General features: G+C 57.5%; 5 protein-coding genes across 5 annotated transcripts; 3 read left to right on the plus strand and 2 right to left on the minus strand.

The window, feature by feature from the left end:
• Positions 1 to 987: 987 nt before the first annotated feature.
• Positions 988 to 2218, plus strand: BKCO1_8400016 (electron transfer flavoprotein alpha-subunit; the record flags this gene model as incomplete). Its single annotated transcript, XM_020279547.1, has 2 exons — positions 988 to 1310; positions 1372 to 2218. The coding sequence occupies 2 exons, from the start codon at positions 988 to 990 to the stop codon at positions 2216 to 2218; spliced, it is 1170 nt and encodes a 389-aa protein (XP_020125579.1).
• Positions 2219 to 2882: 664 nt separating this feature from the next.
• Positions 2883 to 5493, plus strand: BKCO1_8400017 (sulfate transporter; the record flags this gene model as incomplete). The annotated part of the gene is made up of 4 exons (XM_020279548.1): positions 2883 to 3445; positions 3501 to 4133; positions 4185 to 4701; positions 4756 to 5493. The coding sequence occupies 4 exons, from the start codon at positions 2883 to 2885 to the stop codon at positions 5491 to 5493; spliced, it is 2451 nt and encodes an 816-aa protein (XP_020125580.1).
• A 2077-nt stretch (positions 5494 to 7570) lies between these two features.
• Positions 7571 to 9717, minus strand: BKCO1_8400018 (allantoate permease; the record flags this gene model as incomplete). The annotated part of the gene is made up of 5 exons (XM_020279549.1): positions 7571 to 7642; positions 7741 to 7931; positions 8004 to 8307; positions 8365 to 9074; positions 9276 to 9717. The coding sequence occupies 5 exons, from the start codon at positions 9715 to 9717 to the stop codon at positions 7571 to 7573; spliced, it is 1719 nt and encodes a 572-aa protein (XP_020125585.1).
• Positions 9718 to 11344: 1627 nt separating this feature from the next.
• Positions 11345 to 14665, minus strand: BKCO1_8400019 (chromosome transmission fidelity protein 18; the record flags this gene model as incomplete). The annotated part of the gene is made up of 3 exons (XM_020279550.1): positions 11345 to 12432; positions 12498 to 14378; positions 14437 to 14665. 3 exons carry the CDS (start codon positions 14663 to 14665, stop codon positions 11345 to 11347), a joined length of 3198 nt encoding a protein of 1065 aa, XP_020125586.1.
• Positions 14666 to 14971: 306 nt separating this feature from the next.
• BKCO1_8400020 (btb poz-like protein) lies at positions 14972 to 16090 on the plus strand (the record flags this gene model as incomplete). Its single annotated transcript, XM_020279552.1, has 2 exons — positions 14972 to 15926; positions 16008 to 16090. The coding sequence occupies 2 exons, from the start codon at positions 14972 to 14974 to the stop codon at positions 16088 to 16090; spliced, it is 1038 nt and encodes a 345-aa protein (XP_020125572.1).
• Between the last annotated feature and the right edge of the window lie 885 nt (positions 16091 to 16975).

Raw genomic sequence — 16975 nt, forward strand, 5'->3', positions numbered from 1 at the left:
GAAGACAGGGCCGGCAGCACGGCAGGCGGCGGACGGGGCCGCAGCTGCGAGGAGGGCAGGGGCGGCGGCAGCGAGAGGCAACGTGTGCTTCCGGGGCGGGCTCAGAGCGAAGCGGCCATGACGGTCAGGGCGGAGGGAGAAGAAGACGAGAGGAGGGCTGGGAGCGGCCGGCAGCGAATTTGAACGAGCCTGACGCGGTGCGGCGCGCCGGTGGTGGATGCTACGCTCAGACTTGCTCCACCTCCGTGCCGATGGCAGCCAAACGCCAACATAAAACGCCAACATAACACGCGCTTCCCACGGGCGCGCTCCGCCGTCTGACGTCGCGCTCCCACGCGTTTTGGCCGCCGCCCCAGCGCACGCGTGCACTGCTCACGAGCTCCCGCCCGGCCTCGCCATGACATCGCGGTGCGTCTAGTGCACGCAGCACTGCAGATCGCGGCCCCCAGAGCCTGCAAAATCCAGACCCGGCACATGGCGGCGGCGGCGCTTCTGCCCGCTTGCAGCCGCCCGCAGCTGTCCAGCCCGGCCAACAAGCTACCGTCTACGGAGCATCTGCCAGGACGTCCGCTTGCTTACCGCAGCCCGCATCACGGCCAACCCTCTGCATCGGGTAGGTCGACTCGCAGACGCGCGAGCGTACCAGAGCCGTGACGTCCGGCCGTGTCGCAACACACGGGGAGCGAAAGTTGAGAATCGCCCGGCGCAAACAAGCACGCGAGCCTCTGTGACAAACCGTTCTGTCCTTCGTCCGCTGTTCTGTCTCACCGACACTGCCGCATTGGGGCTCGTGATCAAGCGCTTAGTCGGGGAGCCTGACTGCGGCAGTGAGTCGTGACAGTATCGCGGTCTCGGCGGTGACCAGGGCGGCAAACCCCGGCAGAAAGAAAGCCGCCGACATTTTTGGCCCAGAATTTCTGCGACACCCTCCCCCAGCATCTACAAGGCACCCGTTCGCCGCACCCCGCCCCTGCAGTTCTAGCAACAATGGCAAAGTCTTCAGATGCTGTGGCGCCCAAATCCGAGTCGGCGTCGCCCTACCAGCTCGATTCCGCCCAGGCTTTGCGCGCCGCAAAGGCCTTGACTGCACACATCAAGTCCTCCGAGAGCACCAAGACGGCCGCGTCCACCAAGAAAAACCTCCTTGAGGACGAGTCTTCCGAAGACGGCGATGTCGCCGCCGACGGCCAGGTCCCAGTGTGGCTGATTGTAACCACCAAGAAACACATTGTCGACAAGAAGCGCCTGAAGCCAACCAAGATTGCGCTGCCGCACCCTTTGCCTGCGCCTGGCCAGAGAATATGTCTGATGTAAGAGCAAGCCCCCACGCCTCTGTAGCTCGGGGAGCCTCGTTTTTAATTCGACCTCCAGCACCGCGGACCCCCAGCGCTCGTACAAAGACCTGATCGAAGAATCGGCCTTCCCTCAAGAATTGCGCGAGCGCATTGGCCGCGTCATCGGCATTTCCAAGCTCAAGGCGAAGTACAAGACCTACGAGGCCAAGCGACAGCTTTACGCCGAGTATGACATTTTCCTGGCCGACGATCGCATCATCACTTTCCTTCCTTCTGCTCTCGGCAAGGTTTTCTACAAGACCACGGCGAAGCGCCCCGTGCCCGTCCACCTGATGGGAAACGAGAAGGTCCAGAAGGACGCCGAGGGCAAAAAGGCCAAGAAGTCCGGCGAGGACAAGAGCTCCAGCATCGTTGGCGCGCCGGCTGCCGTTGCGAAGGACATGCAAAAGGCTCTGGATTCAGCCCTCGTGCACCTGAGCCCGTCCGCAACTACTGCCATCCGCATTGCAAACGCAAGTTTCGAGCCCAAGCAGATCACAGAGAACCTGAAGGCCGTCGTTCAAGCGCTCACAACGCAGGAGAAGCTGATTCCGAAGGGCTGGAGGAACATCCGCTCGCTCCACATAAAGGGGCCGGAGACGACTGCTCTGCCGGTCTGGTTGGCGGATGAACTGTGGGTGGAGGAGCAGGACGTCCTGGACGAGAAGCACAAGCCGGTTGATAAGTCGGAGAGGCTGAAGATCAAGGAGGACGAACAGAACAAGAAGCGGAAGCCGCTTGAGGATGCGAAGGAAGAAAGCACCGAGAAGCCGGCGAAGAAGTCCAAGAAGGAGAAGGTGCAGGGTGCTGACCTGAGCAAGGAAATCGCGCAGCGCAAGGAAACGTTGCGGAAACAGAAGAAGGCAGCTAAAGCCGACGCATAGTTCTTACTTCGTAGGATGCTATTGGATCAACAGGGCAAACCGAGGCGTTTGGGCGTCAAGTAGATCAAAAAGAGCGATGGTAGCATTTGGAACCAACATTCAGTTCACGCACCCCAAAAGGAGCAGGTTTCAGAAGTAGTGAATAATGGATTTCTCGAGGACCCATACATGCTGCGATGCGAGACGCTGTGTCGGTTAATGTTGGTAGTAGCTTCCTCGCTACGGTTTTGGCAGGTAGAGAGGAGAGTAGTAGGATTAGCACGAGACGCTGCATCGCTCTTGGCCTCGGCACCCTTCCCGGCTCCTGCAGTTTCAGTGACAAATGGACCAGCCTGCGACTGAGTATTTATTGTTGTTCAGCGCAGCGTGACCTCAGCGGCAGATCCCCGCCAAACCAAGACACGGCTCAGCATCGACGCGCATTCATACGCCCGCCGCATTCCACATTACCGCCTCGCGGACGCGCCCCGAAGTGCGACGGCCCTAGCGCGAAGGTCGGCATCCCGGCCGGCGCGTGAGTTGGTCTTGAGACTAATGAAAAAAAAAAATAAGGCCCAAAAGGAGACATAGATAGGAGATCAGTCTGCAACATCCAGTCCGCTCGTGAAGAACAGCACGCCGAGAAGCAAGCAGCTAGCCTACCGCAGGGCCCTGCCACCACGCCATGTCCTCTCATTCCCGCAGCCCTTCGCAGGCGCGCTCCACCCGCCAGCATGCGCCGAACACGCCCAGCCAACTGCGCGAATCGCATTATCCCTCCGATTCGCCAGAACAATCGACACACACCGACTTTGGCATCCCAGGCGCCAAGAGTGGGGCTGCACCTCGCAACAGCTCTAAGCTTCCAACATCTCCCCGCCATGGCTCTCAGGCTTCCGTCCGCTCTTCAGCACCCACCGAAGGCTCCTACAACCAGCCCGAGTCGAGCGCGCAAGCCCAGTTGCGGAGCCAACGCGACAGCGAGAGCAGCTCTTCCTTTTCGCACGACATGTCGCCTGGGAAGTCGCCGCGGCCCGAGACGGCGAGAAGTTATGGGAGCTTCAACTCGGAAATCCTGCGCGATGGCTTTGGCGGTCGCTATCCCGGCGACGACACCGCCAACACGCCAGGCGCCGCTACCCCGCTGCTGGGCGACGCGGTGGCGGATGGCCTGCTGAGCGGGCAAGGAAAGCACAACACAACTTCGTGGCTGGCAGAGATGCATGGCATCAGGAACAGGAAGATGATGTACGCAATGCTCCCGTACACTTTGGTCTCGGCTCTGCTAACGCGCTCTGGACAGGTACCTGGCTTACTACGTGCCCATATTCAACTGGATCCCGCAGTACAAGCTGAGCTACCTGCGCGGCGATTTGATAGCGGCCGTTACCATGGCCTCGTTCTACATCCCCATGTCTCTGTCCTACGCATCCAACCTCGGCCACATCCCGCCCATAAACGGTCTTTACAGCTTCTTCATCAATCCCTTGATCTATTCCATCCTGGGCACTGCGCCGATGATGGTGGTGGGCCCCGAGGCCCCAGGCTCGCTCCTCACCGGCGAAGTGGTCAGAGAGAACATCCGGAGGGGAGCATCTGGCGACGATGATGCCGAACTGAATGCTCAAATTGCCGGTATTACGACGTCGATTGCCGGTCTCGTCATTCTTCTGGGTGGTCTATTCCGACTTGGCTTCTTGGACAACGTCCTCAGCAGACCATTCTTGCGAGGCTTCATCAGTGCCATTGGCGTCGTCATCTTCATCGACCAGCTTATTCCGCAATTGGGGATTGCTCGTCTCGCAGACGGACCGCAGGGTGTTCAGCACGGCAGTGCCGTTGAGAAACTAATCTTCATTGTCAGGCATGTCGGGCAGGCGCACGGCCTTACGAGCGCCATTTCCCTCGGCGCATTTGTTATCATCATGTTCTTTAGGTTCGTCGGACACGCGCCTTTCCCCACACGACGAGTGCTGACATAGAACAGGGAAATGAAAAGACGCCTCCAGCCCCGGTACCCCGGTGTTGCATTCATTCCGGACCGGTTTGCCGTCGTCGTTCTGTCCGTCGTCCTTACGTGGTGGTACCGCTGGGACCAACACGGGCTGGCCATTCTTGGAAACGTCAACGCAGCGGGCGGCGGCCTGTTCAAAGTCCACTTTCCCTTCGATTTCTCGCATCTGAAGTACGCTTCGAGCGCTTTCGAGACGGCCTTTACCATTGCGTTGCTGGGCTTTTTCGAGTCTTCTGTAGCCGCAAAGAGCTTGCCTCCGGCCAAGGACGGACTTCAAAGAGTCAATACCAGCACAAACAGGGAGCTCGTCGCGTTGGGCATTGCCAATGTGACTGGGGGGCTCTTCATGGCCCTGCCCGCATTTGGCGGATATGGTAGGAGCAAGGTAAACGCGTCCACTGGTGGCAGGACCCCGATGAGTAGCGTTTTCTTGAGTTTGATCACTCTCTTGTGTCTACTTTTCCTCCTGCCGTATTTCTACTATCTTCCGGTAAGTCTGCATTCCATACTAGGCCAACCCAAGCCTCTCCTAACAAGCACACAGAAAGGCGTCCTTTCGGCCATGGTCGGGGTGGTCGCATTTTCCCTGGTGGAAGAGGCACCGCACGACATTCATTTCTTCTACAAGATCCGCGGCTGGTCCGAGCTCAGCCTGATGCTCATCATCTTCCTGGTGACGATATTCTGGGACCTGAAGAAGGGCATCGCGGTGGGCATCGGCCTCTCGCTGCTGCGCGTCATCAAGCACGCGACGCGGCCGCGCATCCAGATCCTCGGCCGCGTGCCGGGCACGACGGAGCGGTTCGAGAACGCCGAGATGGACCCCGGCCGGCTCGAGTTCGTCGAGGGCTGCCTGATCGTCAAGATCCCGGAGCCGCTCACCTTCGCCAACACGGGCAGCCTGCGCAGCCGGCTCAAGCGGCTCGAGGAGCACGGCACCAACGCCGCGCACCCGGCCCTGCCGCGCGTCCGCCCCGACGATCACAACAGGAACGTCATCTTCGACTTTCACGGCGTGACGTCGCTCGACGGCGCCGGCGCGCAGGTGCTGCTGGAGATCGTGCAGAACTACGTCGACCGCGGCGTCAGGGTGTTTTTCTGCCGCGTGAGCGGCGAGGGGAGCGAGGTGTGGAGGCTGTTCGAGCAGAGCGGCATCGTCGAGACGGCTGGCGGGCAGAGGCATTTCGTCGGCAGCGTCGACCAAGCCCTCCGCATGACGGAGCTGGAAAGCCTGACGGAAGCGCTCGAAACGGCGGGCGATAGAGAGGAAGGTCCTTCGTAGACATTGCGGAGAGTCGGTTGCTGGGCGCAAGAATACCGTCAAAATCATCGCATCGGGGAGTATAGATAGAAGAGGGGGGGGAGGTTTTTTTTATATTGTTACTAGAGCATGAAGGCGGCGCAGGGCGCTCGCTCTCCATTGCAGCGCGAGCCGGGCCCGGTTAGACCATTATCGTTTAGCGCATTCGTTTGGGAAGGCAGCAATGCAGCGAGTTCAGGTGCGAGATAGGCTCCCGTTACTCTTTCACGGTGTTTATAATCGTATGTGCTCCTCCGACCTCTCAGTGCACAAGGAGGTCGGAGCGTTCGGCGCCAAGGTCCGTGTGTAGGGCGGCCCCATGGGGATTGAAGAAGAGGGTGTGGAGACGACGACTCTCGCACGGCGCAGCAGGCGGCCTACCCTACCCTACCCTACCCTACCCTACCCTACCCCCGCCCTCGGACGGTGCGATATCAACCGCGCGCGATCGGCTGGAGCAGTAGGTAGTCCGTAGTCTCCCCTTCTGAACGACGTGCATGACCTTGGGCACGGCCTCCGTAAGCCGCCGGCAACCTGGCACGCGGAGCCGACGTTAGGTAAGCGCCGGCGAGGTGACAGGAACGCCATCATGGTCGCCGTACTGACGGTTGGCGGCCAGTCAGATCAGCTGACGGCGACGCCCGCCCAAGGAGAAGCTCAGACGGGGTTGCATGATTCCTGGGCACGGCTGGGCCGACATCATCTCCATGGCTCGACGAGCACATGAGGCTGACACAGTCAGTCGCATATAAAAGCCTTCCCGCTGCCGCTCTCCTGCAACCAACCTAGCTCGGCGCTTTCCGGCGGCGGCGGCAGAGTGGGTAGGTATAACAATAAAGCCAGCGGCTGCTTGGCTGTACTGGCCTGTTTGCTGCGACCTGTCCTCGGCGGGTACGCTTGGTTCTGCTTGGCGACGCAATCCACAAAAGCTTCGCTTCGCCTCGCGCGAGAAAAAAAAAACCGCTGATCTGATCCGTCCTCCGCCCACACCATGCAGTCGACCGAAAAGTATGGCGTGTTGAGGGTATGGAGAACCTCGTAGTACATACCTAGCCCGTGTGCCTGCGAGCGGCGCTGCGGATTTCGATAGGTATATAAGTGTCCGCCGCTATATCGCTACGCGTATCTGTTGGGGGTTTTAGCCAATAGATAAGCTGCGATAACGATTTAGTCACGTGTAGGCGGACGTGCCGGTGGACGTGCCGGTGGATCGCGCCCGCGTAGGAGGTAATACTAGCATATTAACTACCGCGCTACTAACTATCTACGGTATGTAGGGTTAAGAATCTCGCCGAGTAGTTTAATAATAAGAGTAAGAAGGTATGTCGTGTGCTTATCTATTTCCGTTTTTTTTTTTTGTAGCAGCCAGCATCTCTCCGGAGTACCACTCCGACCCGGCAGCCGACTTCTAAATAACGCATGCATGTATCTCGTGCATTGTCTGCACCCCACAACTGGATCCTTGTCCCTCGATACTTTTTTTTCCCTCACTGTCTTAATGTTTCTCTTATAGCGGGGGCCTTAAAGTTGTCGGAACTAAGCAATCGCTTGTTTCGTTCCGTCTGTGTCGTCATATGCTACTTGAATCACGCGATGGGTGCATTTTCCGACGACCACGGTGTTGCGTCTGGAAAGAACCGGAACTGCGCCGCTTCCCATACGTAACGTTATCTGTAGTGGAACTTGCCGTGTGGGCTTGTGTACGTCATTTTTTATAATGGTTGTGCTCGAAATAGAGTCGGGATCGGGTCAGTTGCCGCCATTGTGAGAGTCGATGCAAGAGAAGCGCAACTGCACAATGAACATGCATGTGCTCCCCTCGCGACAGAAGTCACCATTGGACTCATGGAACATGTAAGAATTTCGTTTGGGCACCGACTGGAAAGAAAGGCATTAAATGCGAAATCTATTGTTTTTTCTTCTTCCTCTCCTTGCGCTGCAATAAGAACCAACATGAATCTACTGTGTCTGGTACTGGATATCAAAAGTGATGCAAAGCAAAACAGACTCGCCCTATGTATCTCGCGCCGTGTCCAGATATGGCGGCCTTGTGCTTTCTTCAATGAGCAAAGCGGAAATCGATGCGGCGACTGCCCCGGTCGGTTGAGTTCTTGGTGTAGTCGACTCGTTGCTGCAAGCACGTAAGTATGAGAACAAGGCCATCTGCAAGATTTGCAGCAAGGGACGTTGGGGAGAAGGGGGTGGGGAGTATGGCAGAGCTTCTCGTACCTCTGGGGTCATGTTGCTCCAGACACGCTCACGGCGTTTGTTCTTCCAAACGTAGTAGCATTTGGTGAACAGGAAAACACAGATAGAGAGGCAGTTGATGATGATCAAGTTCCGGTTACCGCGATGGTATAGCGGCTTGTCATCCTCGCGGTAGATTTGGTTGGCTATTACGTTGCCCACTTGGACCATCACTGAGGAGATTGTCAGCAAAGAGGAAGAAGGAAGAAGCATGCACGACTGGCGGTGTTGCGGGTGATGCTTACTATTGTAGAGCGCCGCCGACACAGTTCGAGTTCCAACATTGTTCGAGTTCGTGCTCGCCCAGGCGACGCAAATGGCGTGACAGTATGGGTAGCTGAGTGTAACGGTGACCAGAGCGTACGTCCCCCATGCGTCCGTCATGACTCCAGGCCAAACACGGAGGGCGATTATGCATGGAAGCGTCCACACGTTCTGGAGCACGGCAACTAGCGACCGCTCATTGAGCCATTCACTGAGCCTTGTGATCAAGAGCAGCGTCATGATATGGAAGGCGTTAGCCGGGATGGTGAGTAGGTTCGTGGTGAACTGGGATCAAAGTCAGCACATTCCGTCAGGCTTCGCTGCAACTTGGAAGGGTCATACTGTGCTGAAGCCTACGCTCTTGAGTGTAAGCGTGATATAGTTGTCGACTGGCGTTTCTGGAATGTAGGCCATGAGACCAATGGCATAGATCGGCCATAGGTCGTAGTCGCACATGGCTTTCCACAGTAGTTTTGGCGTGATGGCCTCGCGGTTGTGCATGTCCCCCTTGGATGGGTCATCGCGAAGCACCCGGTTCACGGCGATTTTGAGCTCATGGTCTGTGAACCATCCATTGGGACGGAACCATGTCTTGGTTTGAGCAGCTGAGGCTGGCATCATGAACCACGAAGCCAACCCAACCAGGGCCGTGATGAGGCCTTCAATCAAGAAGAGCCATTGCCACCCCGCCCACCCGGAAACGCCTCGCATGTGCAGGAGGGCGAAGGCAAGGAGAGATGTGATGATTGTCGTGCCAGAGAGTGTCGTCCAGAAATAACTCAGCCGGATGGGTAGTTCACGGCTGGTGTAGAAGTAGGAAAGCCAGAGCACAATGTCCGGGATAAAGCCACCTTCAAGAACTCCGAGCAAGGCGCGAGTGACCAGGAAGCTTGTTTTCCCTGTAATAGCAGCCTGGGACATAGCGACTATGCTCCAAAGTGTGATCTGAAGTGGGATCCAGCGGTCCGGTCCCATCTTTTTTGACACAAGCTGGGAAGGGAGTTCGGCCAGTAAGAAGGAGATCAGGAAAACAGTATTGCCAAGGTTGTAATCTAGTACCGTCAGTCAGACAAGATCAATACGAGACATGCAGTCGGTCCATGTCGGGCATAACGAAATTGTGCTCATATCAGTGTCTACAACGTGTGTGCAAGAATATGTAGCGTGTGGAAACCACATCCGACTCCAGTTCCCATCAACCGTGGAACGAGGGGAGGAAAGGGGGTAAAGGATGCTTGTGCCTAACCACTCACCATTTGTATCCATGTTCAGGTCATTCAGCATGTTGTCCGAGACAGCCTGCTTCAGGTTGCCACGGTCAACTTGCAGACCGAAGAACATTACACATGCCCATAAGCACACCCGGAAGTCGAGCTTCCGAATCAGTTTTTTCTCCTCCTCAGGCGTCCAGGTGTACGTAGGATCGAAGATGTCGCGGCATTCGTACTCGGCTTTCTCGTAGACCGCTCGCCAGTGTTCTGCCACTTTGGGATCGTGGAACGGATTGGTGGAGAGGGAGCTATTGGAATCGGTCTCGTCGGCGTCGCGTTCGTGGAAATGGAAGCCGTCCTTGGTAACAGGATCAGGATTGAACAAAGTCGCCTGTTGTGCCTCCTTGGCGGTCGAAGGAGGGGTCGTTTCGACCCGGTCCTTGGCTTCCGGAGCCACGCTCTCGGCGGATGAGTTCCGGCTCATGGCTGCAATGATGGCAATGGGGGTTTACCGGACGATCGCTGGCTGGAAGACGACTGCGGTCGAAAAAGGTTTTATAAGGCCTAAGCAACGGCCGCATGGCGTCGCAGTGTCGCCGCTCGCAATGGTGTGATTCGGAGCTGCAAAGATGCCAGCATATGCTAGAATCCTTACAGGGAGATGACCGAGCGCCGCGCATGCAGTCGATCAGATAGGACTGATACAGTGCCGGATTACCTGACGGAACGCCCGATTGGCCCGATGCTAGGTGGGCCTTGCCTTTCGTGCAGGCCATTGCAATGAAGAAACAAAGGCGTGGACTGTGGGTCGGCAAGCAGCCCAACAGCCTGGTTCTGCAGCATCCGTCGGTACGCCGTACAAGGGCTGCCCAGGTACGGACTGTTCTATCGGAGCGACTAGCCTGCCCATTCCGGCCCCATTGCGAGCCGAGAAGCGGGGCGACATCGTGGGAATCGGAAGAGCACAATGTGGTTGCGCTGAAGGCCTCAACACAAGCTTTCACGGCATCGATGCTTGAGCAGCGCTTGAAGCAAGGCTCAAGCCTGGGGCGGCGCAGACAAGAGGCAAAGCAGGCGATTGGCGCTGCCCTTGGCAAGCTTCGGGGTCTTGGGCGGAAAATTGGGCTCGGTGCAGGTGGTGGGCGAGAACAGCCAAGCTGAAGACACCATGCAATGCCTGTATGTCGCGATCGCAACGGCGCAATTTCGTGATGAGCGCCCGCCGCTGCCACCCTGATTCGCGACGCTCCTGCAAGAAAACATGCTCACTGCAGTTCACTCCCGCGTCATATCCACCGCGTGAACGAACTGCCGGGCTGGTGTTGCATTTTCCCCAAGCTCTTTCGGATGGAAGCATCCGCCGCCGTGGCCTCGTGAACGTTGCACCGGTGGCGTAGATCCTTCTGTGGTACCCACCCCGACGCCCGGCTCTTTCGCATGAGATTGCCTTCGGAGGCGCAGTATTGGACGGGCCTGAGGCATCTTCCGACGGGCCATGCTCCTCATGTGGTGTCTCTCAGCTCCTCAAAAGCGTTGTGGGCGATGCGCTGCAAGCCACCGTCAGCCACGTCGCTCGACCATCTCCAGTACAAGCGTACGACATACGGAGTCCGTCTGGCGTGCGCTGCACTGCATCCTCAGGCTTGTGTCCGTTGGCATTTCGTCTCTGCTCCGGCGAGTTGACAGGAATGGATGCGCGAGTAAGTCCGAGCGGGTAGCTTATCTTCGTTACGGCCCTTTGTAATTAGAACGGTGCGCGGCAGAGATTGTACTCATGCGTTTAGAATCCGCGCTGCACGTTGCAGCAGCTCTCGCGGAGGTAAGTGTTTTGGAGACGAATTTTGACGGTGAAGGCAGGCGGCAGGTGTGGGTTGTGATTCCCTGTTAAGCACGTTTGTATGAGTCAGAATCACCACCATACCGCGGTGTCCTGAACCGTCTGTCGGTGCCGCATCTGGTCATGCCAAGGCAGACTTTCAATTGCCTGCATGCCGAGGACTACTAGTGGCTTGGGAACACAGTTCAGCAGAGCAGCTTCTATCATCCCTCGTGAATTATCTTGAATGGCCATCGCCGTCCCACCGTATGCGAACCGCACTCCGCCATAACATCTACAGTCCACCCAGGAGCTCCGATAGAGTAATCGGCTTGCGAACCGCCTTCGAAAACCCTTCGTGAAAACTCACCCACACATCCTCGTCCGCGCCCTTCTCCTCCCTCTCCTTTCTTCTCTTCTCTATCTCCACCGGCGTCAACGGCACCGCCTCCGCAACCGTCCGCCCAAAGAAGTCCTTCTTGACCACAATCTTCTCTAATGCCGCAGCAACATTCCTAACTTCCACATCTTCACCCACCGCCGCAGCCTCCAGCTCTACAGCCCCCCCTCTCCGCTTCCGAGCCTCTGCCTCCAACCTGAGACTCTCCTTCCTGAACTCAACGTCCATAATCTGGCGCACCGCGTACCGTACCTTCTCATCCTGCCTGCCTTCGCTGCTCATCGTCTCGTACCTGCCCAGGGCGTCCAGCGGCGGCTCCATGCGGAAAATCCACCCGCCATGCCCCGCCTGTCGCGCATCCATGCCCCAGTCGATCCGGCTCTTCTCGAACCGCACCCCGACCGCCGCCATGGCATTGACGGCCCGCATGACGAGCGCCTTCTCCGACGCTTTCCGCACCGACGCCGTCGCCGACGGTTTCGACCGGTCGCCGCCCGCGGCCGCCGTCGATGTGTTGATGATGACGGGTTTGACGTCGGGCGAGAGCATGCGGAGCGTGTACGGGATGAGCTCGGTCGAGACCTCCGCGGGCGAGCGATACAGCCGAGTCAAGGGGAGCGTGAGGCTGGACTGCAGGCCCGTTAGGGATGCGAGATTGGCTCGCGTCTGCTCAATCGCTTGGTACGGCGCACTGGGGCCAGAGAATGGGGTGGGTTCAGTCTCGGGTTCCACGCCGTTTTCTGCGGCCCCACGACCTTTTCTGAATGTGGACTGGTTTCCAAGCGATGGTCTGATTGAAGATGCAAAAAGGTCGTGGAAGGCTAGAACTGGAACAGAAAGGTATTTTGCGAGTTCCCATTCTTGTCCAGTATGTACCAAGTTGGAAATGGAGTCGTGGAAGTGCAACCATTCGTATGCCCTATTAGGCTTGCTGAGTAGAGTATCATCTTGAAACGGCTGGTTCGCAAATGTGGTAAAACAGTCTGCCGGGGAAATTTAGTAAACATAATGATTTGAACACAATGATACGACGGCTTTGGAGACTTACCTGTCACGATGCGGTCGGTGTCGCCAGCAGTGCCCACCATTTCCCTCAATCGCTCCATAGCAAAACGCTTACTTGCTTCGGCAACACCAATCGGCCTATTACCTTCAATGTTAGTTGCCTCTGCTTGTGCAGCAGCAGCCGATTTAGGAAACCCGGCGCCGTCTTTGAACACCCGTTCCACAATCTCTTTGGCACCTCCTCGGCCGAGACCTCTCGACCCTCCGCCGCCCTGAGAGAGGCCGTTGAGCACGTTGTCTTCAATCCATTTTCGGGTAAGTCGCCCACCGCCGTTCGTCTCAGCCAAGAGCTTTCTAGCCACCCACTCTCCAACCACCATAACTCCTCGAACGTCACCTTCCCCAGTACCTCCGCCTCCACCATCCTTGCGGCTGCTGATACCCCAGGTTGCTTCGCACAGACGTCGAACGCCGTCGGAGTCGGCCGATATGCCTTCTTTCTCAAAAATCGAATGTAGGCGGGGTACGACCATGTTCACCGGCGGCTTACGGATGTGTACAATCTCCGCTATTGAAGCTTGACGAAGAGGACGAAGCGACGGATGATACACATCGTTGCAGATCAAAATTAGTGGCCTCAGGAGACGGAATTTATCGCCCTTCTTTCGCATCGGGCGTGTCGAGCTGTTGTCCTTCGGCGCAGTGTTTCTCTGGTCCAGGCTGACGAGATCGATAAGAGCTTTGATGAAGCCTCCCTCACCTCCCGCGCCACCACCAACCACGCCATCCACTTCATCGACCACGACACAAACCGGTTTTCCAGCCTTCCTGACCTTGGCCCCGGTCGCCGTGTGAGATTCCAGACCGCGGACATTCTCCGTGCCGACCATATCCTTAATACGGCCTCTAACAATATCCTTGCTCCTTTCATCGCTCGCGTTGATCTCCTGAACTTCATACCCTGCTTGGCGTGCGCAAACATGCGCCAATGTGGTCTTGCCGAGGCCCGGCGGTCCAGTGAGCAAAAGAATCTTGCGATGTGCATATTCGTTTTCGGTGCCTGCCTGATCAAAAGACCTGGCCGACTTTTGTCTCGGGCGGCTGGAGCCGGGAAAGACTATCGGGTCCCAAGCCTTCAGCCATTTCAACACTAACCGATGCGTTCTCTCGTCACCAACAAGATCAGTGAACTTCCTTGCACGGTATTTCTCCGACCACAAAAGGCTGCGTTTGTTACTTCTTCCCGCCAAAGGATTTTCCACTGTCTGCATGGGCACATCGAGCTCCATACCCTCGCGACGTAACTTCTCCTCCTCTGCTGCTTGGTTAGCCTCATCCATCAAAGCGTGAATATCAATTCCGTAGTAGTTTTTCCTCGCCCTTCCGGGCTCCGCATTGGATCGAGACGCAATGAGTTGCTCATACGAAATCGCTGGTGTCGGACGCCGCGTAGCGACATTAAAGCCCTCGCCGGAGCACGTCCTCACAGTAAACATTGTCTTTTCACGAGCTCGAGAGAGGATCATCGGCTGCGACAGCGGCAGCTCTGTCTCAGGGGCGGCATCTTCGTTCGGCACACTGTGCGGAGCCTGCTCGAGAGGAGATCCAGGTGCGCCGAGCGCTACGGCCTTCCGTTTGTTGTGCGCCGCATCAAATGCCGCGAAATCATCCTCGTCACCCGACTCATCCTGAAAAAGCCTAGATGTGCTTGTGTTATCCTTCCCGAGAACCGTGCCGTGTCCGTCAATTTTCCGCCTTTTCCGCGGCGAGTCTGTGGCTCCAGCGCTTGGAGGGTACGATGGTGGAGAGGACAGGAACGGCATAGCAGTGAGCGGAGGCGATGACGGCGGAGCGCACGGGCTCGAGGTTGCTGCTATGGAGAACGAAATGGGCTGCGTTGCGTGCCGTTTCCTAATGGGTGTTTCTGCACACCGTCAGACAGGACTTCCCAAGATGAGGGCTGAGAGAACGGGAAGTCGAACCAGGCTGGTGGTCTTCGTCACTCCGAAAGGCGTCGGGCACCCTCCAAGCTCTGTGTTGGATGACAATTCCCTGGCGCGTTTTGGCTGCGGTGGTTTCGTGGGCTTGTTCGTGTAGTGCTTCGAGCTCGTCGGTGTGTGAGCTGAACGGCAGCGGATCGGGAATGTCGGAGTGGAGGAAAATGGCGGGGTCGAAGGAGGAGGGGATATCTGGAGGGTCTGGCGGGCCCATTGACCGACGGGAGTAGTAGCGTTGAATCGCGCGTGGACGGTTTTGTGGAGAGGCCTACTGGGCTGGAGACGCGTCGACGCGCACAGAGGACGCGATCGCGATGGACGGGCCACCCGATGCCGTGCCGATCCACTGCCAGCACAGCCAGCAGCAGCAAGGAACGGCAGCAGCCAACCGTACGCCGTCATTCCCTGACTGACCTTCCAAGCTTGCTGTGCGAAACGCGCGCTGCATCGCCATGCGCTTGTTGCCGCCACTCTGCGCAGCCCATGCTTTGCATTCCGCGTGCGCCCTCAAGCCGATCGTATGCACTGGGCCGAGAGTCCTAACGTCGTCTTCGTCCGCGACTTCGCGTACCCGCGTCCACAGCGCCGCCGCCTGCGCACCATGACCTCCGCCGGCGACGTCGCCAACACTCCAGCCCACGCCTTCGCAGAGTACGTCCTCGCTCCGTCGCTGCCCGGCGGCTGCCCTCCTGCCCTTGCCACCCAGCTCGGCAGCGATGATGCGCCGCCACGCCCACGGCCCGCCCTGCCCTACCGCATCAATTCGCATCGACTGCGCGTGCAAGCCCATGCTAAAAACGAGCGCGCCAGGCTCCTCTCCGGCCCGCTTGTCGACGTTGTCGTCGGCGCCGGTGACGGCAAGCGTCAATGGTCCATCCATCGCAACCTGCTGTCCTACCACTCTGACTACCTCGCCTCCGAGCTACAGACCGACGACGCCACCAAGAACGAGGCCGGGAACAAGCTGGAGCTGTCCGACGACAATCCCAAGGGCTTCGAGCTCTTTGTCAAGTGGCTCTACCAGGGCAAGCTTGACGACGTGAGCGATGTGTCCGGCGCTGAGGCCAAGTACGATTACGCCGTCGCTTGCCATAGGCTGTTCATGCTCTGCGAGCGTTTCGATATGCCCCACCTGAAGAATATGGCCATGGACCAGTACCGGAAGGGCTTGCACGAGGCACGACTGGTGCCAGACGCGGATGAGATCAATGACATTTACAAGGACAGTCCGGAAGGCTCGCCATTTCGCACCTTGATGACTCGCATCGCTGCCCGACAGATCATGGACCCCGACAGCGACAGAGACGCCGAGGGATACCGCGACTGCTTTGCCGCCAGCCCCGACTTTGCTGTGGATCTTGTTAATGCCATAAAATCAGGCTCTGGCGGCTTTCTTTTCGACGATCCCACGGCTGGCGATGACTGCCAGTATCACGATCACGAGCACGGGCCCAGTTGTTACGGCAAAGGCAAAGGTAAAGAAGGTAATTATAAGCACGCTTGAATCTGCGGTTTCCTCGCGTCCGTGTTGCAACGGCTTGCATTCACACATGAAGGCTCGGACGACTCCCCCAGGATGAGTTTGGTCGATGCTCCCGCACCCACGACCTTCCTGCGGGAGTCTCCCATGCTCGTATGAGCATGGCCGTTTGCAACTCGTCGCAAACCCTACCCTCGTCGTTGGTGGATTCCCGCGCGCGGCAGAAGGTAACAGATAAATAACTACCCAGTTCAGGCGCAGATTGGGCGACCAAAAAGTCACGCTTGCGACCCGACTCGCCACCCTCGCCGCCCAGCACCCCGCCTGGAGACTCCTTCGAAAACCCTCGCAACAACCGCGCAACCTCATCGCAAAAACCCGGGTTTCCGTCTAAAGTTTCTGAATTCGGTGCCTCAAATGGTGTCAACTGGCCCAACAACGGCAGTGGAAGCCGTTTCGGTGAACGGCATGCGAGAGACCCCTCCCCGTTCTCACCCGGCAGCGCCACCAAATCAGGATTCGGCGAGTCCGCAGCCGGGCATGAGTCCGGAATCGGAGCTGAGTTTCTTGGAGGAGGAAGTCCAAAACGGCATCCACCGAAGCTTAGGCGACGGACTTCTGCCTCTTCCAGATCTTCCAGATATCCCCAATCCCCACTACCCCAATCCCCTAGGAACATATGAGTTTGACAGAGGCGGGATCGGGGTCTCATGACGATTAATGTTATCAAGCTTTTCAGTTGGACGGACGCGGGCCAATCTCCTTGGGCGGAGCCCTTACTTTTTCTTTCCGGGAGTTGAGGACAGAGAGCGTTAGCATCTACCGTGTTGACGACTTGGCTGGCATGTAAAGCACACAGTGACGGCAATTGGAATGGAATGTGCGCATGAAACAGTGGAACACCATAATGGACGACACACGGAGGACTTGGACTTAACGTATGATCGTGAATCTTCAAACGAGACCATGGCACAAATCCGTCTGAAAAATTGCTTCGATTCCTGAGAAATGTGACTTTCTCCTTCCGATATTTACAATGCCTTT

Source organism: Diplodia corticola (genome assembly GCF_001883845.1).
Source record: "Diplodia corticola strain CBS 112549 chromosome Unknown scaffold84, whole genome shotgun sequence".
In the NCBI taxonomy this organism is placed as follows: domain Eukaryota; kingdom Fungi; phylum Ascomycota; class Dothideomycetes; order Botryosphaeriales; family Botryosphaeriaceae; genus Diplodia; species Diplodia corticola.